The sequence below is a fragment of the Cotesia typhae genome, unplaced genomic scaffold (genome assembly GCF_013202065.1).
Source record: "Cotesia typhae breed Kobodo isofemale line unplaced genomic scaffold, CoteBio_Ctyphae scaffold_58, whole genome shotgun sequence".
NCBI lineage: Eukaryota > Metazoa > Arthropoda > Insecta > Hymenoptera > Braconidae > Cotesia > Cotesia typhae.
This window is the reverse complement of record NW_027423778.1, coordinates 1,396,363-1,411,307: the sequence shown is the minus strand read 5'-3', so window position 1 is coordinate 1,411,307 and position 14,945 is coordinate 1,396,363. Positions and strand designations below refer to the sequence as shown.

Here is a 14,945-nt window from a genome sequence, read left to right as displayed (position 1 = left end):
AAATGAAAAAAAAATCCGGGGAGAAGATCTCAAAAATTTTTTTGTAAGAGGAAAAAAAATTTGAAAAAATCCTTTTAAAAAATTAATAACTTCCCGCTACGAAAATTGAAAATTTTAAAAAATCGGGAAGTTATTGGTTTCACCCCGTTTTTTGAAAATCGAGTTTTCATCAGATCTTGACGTTTTGAGGTCTTAGGAAGCTTCCCTGAATGTTTTCGCAATGATGTCCGTATGTGTGTGTATATATATATATATATATATATATATATATGTGTGTGTGTGTGTGTGTGTGTGTGTGTGTGTGTGTGTGTGTTTACGCATGCAACCCTTTAATAACTTTTGAACGGCTTGACCGATTTCATCGCGGTTGGTGCCATTCGAAAGGGCTTGATCAAACTTAGATTTTCAATACACTTTGAACCGATTCGGACCGGTAAATTTTAAGAAATCTCAAAAAAACTACAAAAAAAAATTTTTTCGAATATGGTTTTTTTTAGTAATTTTTAAACAGCTTGACCGATCAATTCTAAAAACTAATCAGCTCAACATCGAAAAACCACGTTGATCGCCACCAAACCGGTCGAAATCGGTTGATTCGTTCGTGAGTTATCGTTGACGAAAAAATTTGACAAAAAGTGTTTTTTTCGGATTACACCGAAATTTCCGATCTAATCAATTTATATTCGAAAGTATATAATAGAATTTGAAAAACTGCGTCGAATGCCGCTAACCGCGTGAAAATTGGTTCATTCATTCAAAAGTTATTGCGGTTTGAAAAGTAAAAAAATAGTGATTTATTAAACTCCTATCGAACTTTTGAGCTCGGAGAGCTCAAAACTACACGAAAATTAGATTTTTGAGTTCGAAGAGCTCAAAAACATAATAAGTGCAATTTCGAGGGCTTAATTACAACAGTAGCGGGAAGTTGCAGGGATGGCCTTCAGGGTCAACCGTTTTCGTAATTTTTTTTTCAATTTCAGTTTCAAAATGATTCATTATTTAATTTTTTATTTATTTGAAATTTAAAATATGAATAGTTAATGATTTATAAGGCAATTTATAGTGTAACAGTTTTACCTGCTCAGGTTGGCCCCTAATCAATTTTATAATTAACTAACAAATTTAACAAACAACAATAATTATTAGGGCGCCACCAGGATTTTTTTATCACGGTTCCTGGAACCGGTCCAGAGCTGAGAATTCTTATCCGAGGATAGAGAGAGTGGAGAAAGGTGCTGTTTAATAATAAAAATTCAACTAACAATATATCGATATTTATTAACCACCAAGATTTAACAAATTTAACAATTTAAGCGCTCACTCACACACACTATAATTAACTTATTATCTAACGAAGCGGAGAATAACTGCGAGATAAACGATATTTACAAACGAACCTTTCCAACCGACGATACGATGACTAGACAGGCTTTTTCTAACAAACGGTCTTCCACACCTGCCCTTAACCTAATGGGCTTTTTCTAACAAACACCCTTCCACACCTGTCCTAAAACTATTGAACTTTTTCTAACAAACGGTTTCCCACACTTGTCCTAAAACTAAGCTTAAAATTATAAGCCCACTGGACTACCAAACGAACTTTCCACACTTTTATAACTTAAAATTAAATCCACCGGACTACCAAACTTAACACTATTTACAATCTATCACACATTACCCGTACAAATCTTCACACACATGACCCACACTTGTAATGATTTTATTTTATAAATTTTATTTTAAAAATTGAATTTAAATTACTTAATTCAATTAAGTATAAATTGATAGTATAAATTAACAATAATTTTAAATTAACAATCAAATTCCAAATGACTCTGAACTTATATCCAATTTTTACGTTTCGATTGCTAATTTTAATTTTACTTAAAATATTAAATAGATTAAAATTCCTAATTAACTTACTGTCATGGTATTAATAATATAATCATAATTATTTAATACGGGAGAGATTAATACTCTGAATTAACTTTTGACAATTAAATTAATTACGATATAAATTTTACAATCAAGTTCAAAATTATTAACATAAAATTAATGATGTAAATTAATTAATTATAACCAATTTTTCCTGTGAAATTTTTAACTCAAAATAACTAGTTTCTTGGACTCAATGTCCAAGCTATAAATTTTTAATTTTTAGTAAATTTTTATTTTATCAAATTCACGGACTTAATCCCAAGATAAATTAATTTACACGTGACAATAATTTACAAAATAAAATACTTTCAATAATTAATTCCTAATATAATTTTCAATGAAATCTTAATAATTTTCTAAATTGTAAAAATCGACAAAAGTCAAAACATTCATTTTCTTTAGCTAGAACAGTAGTTCCCAAACTTATTTTTCTCGTGGACCACTTTCAAAATTTTACTGGTTTCGGTGGACCCCCTGCTGCTACATTTCTACCTCATTCTTAAAGTCGCCAAAAAATAAAAATTGTGTCACTTCTGAGTTCTGTCCCTATATTCCGATATGTAAAACAAAAACGAAAAATGGTACATTTTATATCACTTTATTTATTAAAAGAATAGAATTACAAGAAAAAAATATTAAGGTAATATAGGTTCAGGTCATAATTTTAATTAATGGGAAGGATGTATCTGATGAAGTGTCAGCAAACGATCAATGTTTGGCTTTATTTTTGTGAGCAATAACCGCAAATCCCCCCGCTCTGTGATGTTTAATTTGCTTCTTTTTTTTTGTTAAGAGGTTTGTAACGACACTAAAACTCCTTTCGACAAGGTATGACGAGGGAAAAGCTATTAAAAATTTACTTGCGATTTCCCACAGTCCAGGATATTTTTCGGGTATTTCTGCTTGCAGCCAAAATGTTGGGTAGCCTTTTCTAAATTTCACCTTCAGCTCCTCATTAGTGCTTAGCTCGAGCAGCTCCTGTTGTAATACAACATTGGTCACTTCCGTTTCATCAAATGGATTTATGATCCATGGTGGTATATCCATCGTCAGTATATCTTCAAACCTGGTTTTGAAGTCATCATGCAGGGCACTTAAATGTTGACTATAGGTGTGGATATCCTCATCAATACATTCTACCTGCGACAAGTTAGGAAATTGAGAGAATTCGCGCCGACTAATGTTTTGCTTCATAAATTTCAATTTCCCAAGAAAAGCCGAAATTATCCCCTTTGTTTTTATTAAATTCAGGCTGTCCCCTTGTAACTGCAAGTTAATATCATTAAATTTTTTAAACAAATCTGTCAAATACGCAATGTATGCTTTGAATTTGATCAAGTCTTCTTTTAAATCTGGATCTCTACTTTCTAAGAACTCTAATATGGAATCGAAAACAGAGTAAAATCTCGTTAAGCATGCACCTTTCGACAACCAGCGTACTTCAGTATGTAAGAGCAGTCGTTGGAAGTCTTCATCATTTTCGTCGCACAATTGAGCAAATGAAAACGCGTATTCAATGCATTGCTTCTGATTTTGTTGACAGCTTTTATTACAAAATGAAGAGATTGGTTCAACCTGTCACTTAAATGTTTTGCCACAAGATGTTGTCGGTGGATTACGCAATGAATAGCTGTAAGTCGTGGTATAATTCTTTTGAGATGACTTATAAACCCACGATATCGCCCGACCATTGCAGGAGCTCCGTCTGTTGCCACTGAAATAATGTTTGTAAATGGAATCGATTTTTCCGTAAATAAATTACTCAGGACATTAAATATTGATTCGCCTTTAGTGTCAGACTCCAAAGTTCTGGCAAATAGCAATTCTTCGTGAATTTCTTCCTCAATAATAAATCGGACATATGCCAATAGTAATGCTTCATTACCGGGTAACGTTGACTCGTCCAGTTGTATAGAAAAATGAGTTTTTTGCAGATGATTGCACAAAAAGCTTTCGATATCAGAGCTCATTTCATCAATGTGTCTTTGTACAGTATTGTTACTTAATGGAATTCTTTTTAGTACATCAAATGGAGATTTGTGCAAAACAGTTTTTAAAACCTCTTCAACAGCGGGTAAAATTAATTGTTCTCCCATAGTGTGCGGTTTTCCAGATTTTGCTATAAGTAATGAGATATTGTAAGATGCCCGCAAGCCATCATCGTTACTTTGAGATGTTGAAGCGAACATACTGTGCATGGTGGGTCTCTTTCCATATTTTTGTTTCAATGTTTGAAAATATTTTAAATCTTTACCTATTTTATCAGTATGACACCTTTTTAGATGATCTTCGAGCTTTGATGGTTTCATAGAGTCATTGCTCGAAACTTTGTTGCATAATAGGCACATGGGCAATTGTTTGTCTGCCTCTGATGGAACAAAACCATATTTCAAATAATCGACACTATATTGTCGACATTTTTTCTTTGCTGTAGCCATGTTTCGTGTCAGTTACCTTACCTGTAAAAAAAAAATGTTTTACTAACCAAGTTTTTTTCTGAATATAGGTATCACACCGCAGCCATTATCAGCACGCGGAAATAGTATTACGGCTTGTAAAGGGACCAACTAATAAACCGCTGAGACAAATACAGACGTTTTCACAAAACGGTATCAATTTTAAAGTACATAATTTACCACTAATTTTTAATAGTATAAATAAAAATTGGTGTACTCAGTATCGAATACTGATCATATTTGTGTAGGAAAAAATAAAAGTCGAAATACCAAAATTGTCCATAAAAACGATAACTAACATCAATGAGTTCACGCGCTCCGTGTATTTGCGTATTTTTTGTCTGCGGCTTCATTGTTAAAACGTGACAAACTGGCATCGAAGTTCAAATATTTATTTGCGTCATTAAATAAATTCATAGATTTCTGAAAATAATTTTCAGTATATTAGAATGTGACAAAGAGATTAACATTGAGTAGATTGTCTTTTGTTTTATGATGAAATAATCAGTGAAGCCGGTAGGCGCGAAAAATTTCAAGATGTCGGATAACGGCGTAATAATAATAATAATAACATATAAGAAATCACGTGTATTACACTTTAGATTACGATGCTTTAAGATGATTTAAACTAGATTTTGGATTTGATTATGAATCATAATAAATTTTGAAATAAAATAAAAATGTATTTGGACATGTCATAAATATTGATCAATATAAAATACATATCAGAAATATTTCGGTAACTTGAGATATGCGATGCTTGCGTTCGTTATCAAGTATCTTATAGTTTGTGAGGTTGTTTGTTTGCACAATGTATCCCGAGTGTGTGCGTGATCAACCGCCTTCAACGTCGTTTTATTGTCGTACGTAAAACTACACGTTGGAATAGGTGTGCATACTCGAGGTGGTACTGTGTCGATGATCAATCTTGCGTTTCAAATTAAAGTGAATTGCTGTGCGTTTACTTTGGTTTAGAAGCACGAAACAATAAAAAAAATTAAGAAGAGTATCGGGTACTAGATGAATAGAATTTTAGAATATTAATAATAAGAGATAGACGATAAATTATTAATTAAATAATAAACTATTAATTAAATGTATATTTAATTAAATTTAAATTCTGTTTCATAAAATCCGAAATAGATGTCAGAGTCAGATAAAAAGATTACACTGGTTGATTATGATAGTGATGGAAGTCTTGAAAGAATTGAAGATCCTGAAAATGTGGAACGAGAATCAGAATTACAAATTAAGACTGAGAAAATTGTGGACACTTTTTACAGTCTGTCACAGTTTTACAAAGGATTGATTCAATCAGCAGATGAAGTTAATTCAGAGTCATCAACAACAACTGATAATAATAAGGAAGTAAAGGTGTCTTCCAAAAGGATGAATAACTTCTCAACTCCTGTCAAACCAAGCCAGTCGACGAGTAAGTAATGACTATAAAATAATTTAGAAGCTGTAAACATAATTAGAAGACACACTTTAAGAATAGATGAAAGTGTTTAAGAGTAGTTAGATGAGGCCTATTTAAGATGTATAAAGATGTATAGATGTTAAGAAAATCCCAGATACTAATTAAGATTACATGTTTACAGGTAAAGATGATGATGCTAAAGATGATGATGATCTTAAAGACAAGAGTGAAAATACCAAGATTAAAATTAGAAGCAGCGAAAAGATGTTAATGCTTGGTAATAAAGATTTAGATGATATGAAGAGGTTGATGCTGGAGTCAAACAAGAAGACTCAAGAAATGGCAACGTCGATGGAAAGAACAGCTAGGAGACTCGAGGAAGTTTCGATTGAAATGTTAGATGCCCTAAAGGTAATGACAAAAGAGTATAAAGCAGAGTTAGATCGCGAAAAGACTAAGGCAGAAGCAAAGGTAAAGAATTCACATACATTTCCTACTTTCCCAAATAAGAATGATTTAGAAGTTACAAATGGGAATCATATTATCTCTAGAGATTTGAATGTAATTAAAGATGCATTACTATCAAACCAAAGTAAGATTAATGTTAGATGAGAATATAGATTAACTCAAAAAACAAACTATAATATCTGGTTTGATTATTTAAAATCAGAACTTACTAGTTGTGATTTATTAGATGTAATAGATGAAAATAACAGTATTAATAACTTATCAAATTCAATAAATAATAAAAGAAAATGCCTTGTTAGAGATATTATTATTAATCATTTAGATGAAAATTATCACAAGAGAATTCTTGATATTTCTGAACCCGTAGAAATTTTGAAAAGAATTAAAGAATGTAGAAAAGAACAGATAAACCTTACATCAAGTTCAGTTAGAAAAAGATTGTATTCAATCAAGATGAAAAAGAATGAGAAGGTCAACGACTTTTGTGAAAAATTTGACCAGATCATTAGAGAATATGATTCTTGTGGAGATGGAGAAAAATTAACTGAGCAAGAGATTAGATCAGCTTTTTATCAAGCAATCACCCCTGTAACTCCTCAATTAATGTCCGCAGATTTTCTTAAGAGATCTCAGTCAAAAGAGATGATGATACTAAATGAAATGAAATCTTTTATTCTACAGTTAGAAGCAGAAAAGAAGACCGGAGATGGAGATGATACTGTCAAAGCTGAGACAGCCAAATTTGACAGTAAAACAAGATGCTATAGATGTGCTAAGACTGGACATAGAATTGAGGACTGCCCATTGTCAAAAGACTTGTGGTGTTGTTATTTTTCCAGGACATTAAAAATCACAAAGGTGCCGAATGCAAGGAAGGAAGACTCAAAAGTAAGGTTTTGAATAATAATGATAATATAAAATCTAGAGGTAAAATAGATAGACGAGGTTTTATTAGAGTTAGAAATAATGTGAATTCTAAGCCATATAATAACGATAGACGTTTTAAGAATTATAATAAGAACGATCAACAGTCGGCTCAAAATGCACACAACAACAGAAGTGCAAAAAGAGTGACTGACGAAAGAAAAGGTAAGAAATTATTAAGTGAAGATTTAATAGATGAAATTAAATTTATTGCTGATTCAGGAGCAACAGATCATATAGTAAAGAATCGATTGATATTAAGCAATTTTGAAAAATGTGAAAATAGAGTAATTAAGAGTGCCAATAAGAATAAATCGGCTGACATTTTAATAGATGGAAAAGGTGATCTTTTGCTCTACACGAATCAAGATAACAAGATAATTAAATTACCAAATGTTATTAGCGCTAAAGATGTATCAGATAATTTATTATCATTAAGAAAATTAGTAGATAAAGGATTTAAGATTTATTTAGATGATAAAACTTTGAGTATTTAGTGAAAATTTAGAAGAAATAATACTAGAAGGAATATATGAACAACCCAACTGGATTTCGAACTTCAAAGTTAAGGATTACATCGACGATAAAAATAAATCAGATTGGGAATACAACGCTTACCGTTGTAAAGCTGTAATGATTCAAGAAGATGACACCGATGAATCAGAAGTAGATTTACAAAGGAAGGAGGGAGATTCAGAAAACATAGAGGCCAAGGATTCTTCAATTAGGAGGGAGGAAGAAGTTACAACACCTCCAGAAATAGAACAACATCCTGAAAATCCAAATGATGACATATTTAATTGGGATTCTAGTTTAATAACTAGAAATACAATTAAGTTAGATGACATCGAGAACATTAAGAATTTAGAAGAGCTATTCACATCAAATTCATTAGAGCAAGGGATAACAGAGTCAAGTAAAATAAATGAAGCTATGTTATGGCATGTAAGACTTGGTCATGCTTCATTAAATTATCTCAAGAAGTTACAGAAAGTATACAGCAAATTAGAAAAAATTAGATTTGATGATTCAATTCTAGATTGTGAAATATGTATTATATCAAAGATGCAAAAATTACCATTTAAAGAAGTTAGAAGACGAGTATCAAGACCATTACAAATAATACATACGGACACGATGGGTCCAATAAAACCAACTTCACACCCAGGACACAAAAGATTTATTAATGTGTACATAGATGATTACTCCAGATTAGCTAGAGCATATTCACTAAAGACTAAAGATGAATCAGGAGAAACATTAGAAAAATTTCTAATATCTACAAGAAACTTACTCGGCAAAGATGAAAAGGTATGCTACGTTAGATCGGATCAAGGAACAGAATTTACTGGTGGAAAATTTCTAGAGGTTTTAAGAAAAGAAAAGATAGAATTAGAATTAACACCGCCTTATACCCCTGAACATAATGGAGTCTCTGAAAGATTCAACGCCACGTTGCAGAGAAAGGTCAGAACCTATATGCTAGATTCTGGTTTACCCAAGAGTATGTGGGAGTTAGCAGTGGACGCAGCTGTTCACTCATACAACCGAACACCACATAAATCTATAGATTATGATGTACCATTGATGAAATTTAATAAGGATGAAAATTGTCATTTTGACAAAATTAAAAGATTTGGATGTATTGGATATATTAGAATTCCAAAACCAGAGCACAAGTTCAGCGAGAGAGCAATCAAAGCAGTCATGGTGGGGTATAAATCCACAGGATACTTGCTATGGCATCCAAGTACTGGAAAATTTCTAGAGTCACGACATGTTAGATTCAATGAAAAATTAGTGTACAAAGATGTATATAAGATTAAACAAACAGAAGAAACTGAAGATGAAATTAGTTGGAAATCAGATGAAAATGTACCAAATAATTTAGAAGACAAAACCAACGAAGAAAAGGAGAAACCGGAACAAAGAAAAAGAGGAAGACCCCGTAAAAATTCACTAGATGTTAAGAACTTAAATGAAAAGAAGAACTCATCAGAAGAAATTAGACCATGTACTAGAGGTGAGAGGAAAAGAAAATTAGAATCTAAAAAGGATAGAGATAGAAAATTGCTTGAAGACATAAGCTTTGCAAGAAATGTCAACGTGTCTGAAGATCAATTTAACATGGATGAACAAGAATAAATAAGATGTTTAATTACTACTTTAAACAAAGAACCTATCAGCTATGATGAGGCAAGTAATTTAAGTGAAAGAAGTCAATGGATGAAGGCTATCAAAGATGAATTGGACTCAATAACTAAAAATGACGTATGGGAATTCGTAGAATTGGAAGAAATAAGTAAAACTAAAGGAAAATTAAATATCATTGATTCAAGATGGGTATTTAAAAGGAAAATAGAATTAAATAAAGATGTACTTTATAAAGCACGACTAGTATGTCGAGGTTTTAAAGATAAGAATGATTATGATCTAAAAGATACATATTCGCCAGTATCTAGACTTTCACTCATACGAGCATTACTTTCAATAGTAAATAAATATGATCTAGAAATCTGTCAATATGATGTGAAAACTGCATTCCTCTATGGAAATTTAGATGAAGACATTTACATGAAGATACCAGAAGGTCTAGATGTAGATGAAAAGACGAAGCAAACAAAGATACTTAAATTAAAGAAATCTTTGTATGGATTAAAAGTAAGTCCTAAGAAGTGGAATATAAAATTCAATCAAGTGGTAAAAGAAATTGGTCTCGAAAATGATCTACATGAACCATGTTTATACACTTGGAGGAAAAATGGAATTGTAGCTGTACTGCTAATTTATGTAGATGACATTTTAGCTGCTAGCAATGATCCAAAGAAGTTAGACGAAATTGGACACCATTTATGTAAGAATTTTGAGATGAAAGTTCTTGGTGAACCCAAGAAATTTCTTGGAATTGAGATAGAAAGAAATAGAGAAGAGAAATACATTGTATTAAATCAAAGTAGTTATATAGAAAGCATTTTAAATAGATTTAAGATGACTGACTGTAACCCGCAGAATACTCCAATGGTTACCAGACAAGCTGAAAATAGAAGTAAAAGAAGAAAATGGGAAGAGTTAGTATCATCTGAATGTGAACAATCGTCAATAACTAGAAAAGCTCCATACAGAGAGGCAATTGGAAGTCTTATGTACTTAGCAAATGGAACTAGACCAGATATTTCGTTTGCTGTACATTACTTAGCTAGAAAACAACTGAGTGCTACCGAAGATGATTGGAAAGATGTAAAAAGAATTTTGAGATATTTGAAAGGTACAGTAAATTTAAACCTGAAATATACAGGTAACTCAGATGACTTAGAAGCTTTCTCAGATGCCAGTTTCAAAAATAATAATGACTCCACGTCATCAGGAGGATATATTATTAGACTTTTTGGTGACGTAATAGCTTAGAGAAGTCACAAACAAAGGTACGTTACACTGTCCACTTGTCAAGCAGAATATTTGGCAATGAGTGATGCTTGCCAAGAGATAATATCTCTAGATAAAGCAATTAGATTTGCAATTGGAAAGACATTATTTCCTACTACTATTTGGTGTGATAACAAGTCAGCAGGCGACTGTACTAAGAAGGATGGAAGTCACAAACTTAAGATGTTCGATAATAGTGTAAATGAAATTAAATTAGAATTAATAGAAAGAGAGAAAACAGGTAATAGAAAGCACATGGCAAAAACACATGGTGATTTCATTAAACAATGCGTTAATGAAAATAGAATAAGAGTCTGTTGGATATCTACAAAAGAGAACCTAGCAGATATACTTACAAAACCATTACCTGCAGAATCATTTAGATATTTAAGAGATAGACTTTTGGACTAGAATAATTAGAAGTTCATAAAATTGATAGAATTAATTATAATTATATGTTCACTATGTTACAGAAAAATCTGTTGATCGTAAGAAGTAGCGCAGTGGAAGCTGGACGTGGGAAAATGAAGGGAGTGTTAGGTCAAGATTTACCCAAGCCCGCTTAAGCTTATTATTATTATATATCTATACTATTATTATTATAACTACTGAGTTGGCGGCGACCTACGCGCCGCTTGACGGCGCATACGACTCCTCTCCCCACATTCCATATTTTTCTATGTATGTGCGTTCTTCACGTGGTCGTGCTACAAGCTACCACGTGCTTTATATATATATATATATATATATATATATATATATATTAATTATCTCTGTTACAGAATACGTTATATTATTACAATATTATTAATCACAGTTTATTAATTATTAGATAATTAGAAGACAAATAAAGATTTATCTAGATTATTGAATATAAATACTGGTGTAAATTAATTTACTTCCTCACAAATAGTTATCGATATCTGGTGATTTATCGATTTAGGGTAATTGTACCACGTTACAATAGTGAAATTAATTTACTTCATAATTTAACACGATTTAGTGCTAAGGACTTTTTTTGTAGAAAATTTAATTTCCTACAAGTCTGTTGTCTGCAGTTTTTCTGTAGTTAATGTTGTTCACGAGATAGTTACAAAAAAACGCGAATTTAATAAAAAAAATTGGCTTTACTGGCCCGTACTACCCCGCAGGTGTGAGTTATGACTTTGCCGTAATGGAGACTTTTGTTGAGCGTTCAATTCTAAGAAATACTTGTCCAGGTCTTAGATAATCCCATTAAATGCCAATGAGTTTTAAATTCAAAAGAAAAAAAATCAAGTTTTACGTGTATTTTAAAAGGGAAATCATAACAATCCTGGGTCGACTACTCAATATTAATATTAAGGGCCCAAACTTTCAGGGAATTTTTTTTGGTACTCCCAACAAATTTTCACTATGGGAATGAAAAAAAAAAAATAGTCAAAAAAAAAGCACCCTTCCATACATGAATTCATAAACCCATACATACAGACAGTCATAGTGACAATATCGCGGAAATAGTCAGTAGAGCTTCCTTTGACCTCAAAACGTAGAAATCTGATGAAAACTCGATTTCTGCAATATAAGGTAAAACCAATAACTTCCTGATTTTCGATAATCTTCGGTTTTCTTAGCGGGCAGCCCGGGAAAAAATGATCAGACATGAACAGGCATGAGTCTTCAGGCCTGATCAGGCATGAATCGACCTGATCAGGCCTGATCACACATAGTTAGGTCTGAAAGCCCATTGTTACTTTTAATTCGTTAGTTTGCTTTATTTTATGGATATAGTACTTGACAGCGTCATACGCAATTCTTTATAATGAATTAAAATAAAAAAAAAAGATTACATATAATAATTATATGGATGTGACACCAGCAGTCACCCATCCAACTACTAATCACGCTCAATGCTGCTTAACTTTGGTGATATCCATGTGCCTTGAAGTTCCCGCCTGTTGTGTTGCTATCTTATGTAACAACATTTCTATGAAGTACATAACGTATCAAATAAGTTTATCATAAATATAAGATGAAAATTTATTTTATTATATATTTTGATAGTCCTAATTTATTTATTCAACCGAATCTCATTATATCATCACATTTATTTAAGTAATCAAAAAAGTAATGATTTTAGTATTAGGTAGGAGCAGAGCAGACCAAGACATTCCATAGGAAATGTAACAAATTTTCTATTCCAAAATTACTTAAACGTAATGATAAAAATAATTTTGCACATATTTGTCATGACCAAAAAAGTTTTTTTCGTCAAAGAAAAAATTTTCATCACATTTCTGACTATGCAGAGGCTATTATAGGCCTGATTAGACATGAACAGACCTGATCAGACCTGAGTGTATTTAACGCTTCAGAGATTAAAGACATGAACAAACCTGGTCAGACCTGAGCTATTTGACGCGTCAGGCATAAACAGCGTGGGCAGGAATGGACAGGTCTGATCAAGCCTGGTCAGACTTAAGCGAATTTAATACTTCAGACATGAACAGACATGGACAGGTCTGATCAGACATGGATAGGCCTGCTCAGGCCTGAGCGTATTTAACACTTCAGACATGAACAGGCATGTACAGGTCTGATCAGGCATGATCATGTCTAATTTCAGGCCTGGTCATACATGAACAGGTCTGATCAAGTCTAATTTCAGCCCCGATCATACATGAACATGCATGGTCAGGTCTGATCATTTTTTTCCGAGAGTTAAAAATATCTGAATATTAGTGTCATGGTCAAGTCGATAATGATAGTAGATAGTTATCAGTAGAAAGCACCTTCTTTGCAGAAAATTACAAACATTTTTATTAGAGTTCAACTTAAGATAGCAAATTCTTGGAAATTAAAAGAATTTCAATTTCCTTTCAGATAACGTTCATGAATAGAAAATTGGCTACTCGCAGAATAGTAAATAATATAAGGATTTGAAATAATCGTAATTTAGTATTTACTCACAGCTAGAAATTTGTGTTTACCAGTAAAACACACTCCAATATCATTCCATAGATATGAAGATTCAGAAAAACTCGGTCCAGATGCTTTGAATTTTGAGATAGCAATGTCATATTCTCGATGTATCTGAATCAATAATACTTAATATGTTATAAATATTTTAAACTGTTGTTCTCGTTTAGTAGTCGTCAATACCTGTATTATATATGCCATGGCAAACATAGCGTTAGATGGTAACAAGACTTGTGATATCATACTCCCAAATTGCTGAAATGCTTTAAGTATATTATGCGTTTGTAAATACAAGAGTCCTAATTTCACTACCGCTTCTTTACGATCACTGCAAAATCTGTTAAGTAAAAATCATCTAGATAATAATATAATCTCCATGGTTGACTATAGAAATATCATTAAATTTGAATCGTTTAAGGATTTTCTCCCAAATGTTAAAAGTAAAATTAAAGTTTTTAAAAATTAATGCACCATCGATATCAAATGATATAAAAAATAAAATTTACTCTTTGGATCGAAAAAACAATTAATTTCAGGCGTTTGTTTATTCATTTCAGGTCGAATGTATCTCACAAAATTATCAAAAAAAATAAATTTTGCGTTTCTAGCAATTTTGTTGTATGGTTAAAATAGATCGTTTTTGATAAATTCTTGGTCAATTCACGGTTCAATAACCGTTTGCATTTGTAGTGATTTGACTAACATCTAATAACGTTGTTTTAAGCTATTAACTCACAATTTAATCTAAGAAGATGGCACACAAGCACTATGCAACGCTCGAAGCATTGAAAATATAATTAGCTACGTACATGTCTTTTATCAGAACGCATATTCTGTAATATTTTTGTTGATCAATTAAACGTGCTCGAATCATTATTATCTATTTTGCTTGTTTAGATCACATTATTTATCGAACAAAATCAACTTATTAATGATTATTAACCTGAATTCATCGATATCTTTATTTAACCTGATTAATGGTAGGAAAGTTTTAAGTTTTGAGATTATTTTTCCTCCAGTTATTTTCATTAAGCTTATTCTGAATTGATATGGTTCGGTCCTAATGTTTTCAATGCTATCAATAGTTTGTTTATTTTTTATCATGATGTTATATAATTGAATGAATAAATATACTTACGAAACTGCCATTTGATAAATTTTTATCGCCTTTTTGATCTCATTGTTGTGGACGTAAAGTCGAGCGAGAGTTAAATAAGGAGTCACATGACGTGTTAAGTCTATAGATTTGATTAAGTTTTTTTCAGCATCGTCATTATAATCCAACGCCATATAGCACTCTCCTGTAAATGAAAGGGCTAAATCAATTTTGTTTCTGTCAATACAATCTTAATAAGTCT

At 31.8% G+C, this 14,945-nt stretch overlaps 1 protein-coding gene across 2 annotated transcripts in view; it reads right to left on the bottom strand.

Moving 5' to 3' along the window:
• Positions 1-14,945, bottom strand: part of Bbs4 (Bardet-Biedl syndrome 4) — a 382,842-nt gene that overhangs the window by 90,972 nt on the left and 276,925 nt on the right. For both annotated transcript variants that reach the window (XM_074257990.1, XM_074257991.1), the window contains exons 5-7: positions 14,726-14,888; positions 13,771-13,924; positions 13,579-13,701 (exon numbers count right to left, since the gene is read on the bottom strand). In XM_074257990.1, coding sequence (XP_074114091.1) covers positions 13,579-13,701; positions 13,771-13,924; positions 14,726-14,888 — 440 coding nt within the window. The remainder of the gene's footprint in view (positions 1-13,578; positions 13,702-13,770; positions 13,925-14,725; positions 14,889-14,945) is intronic.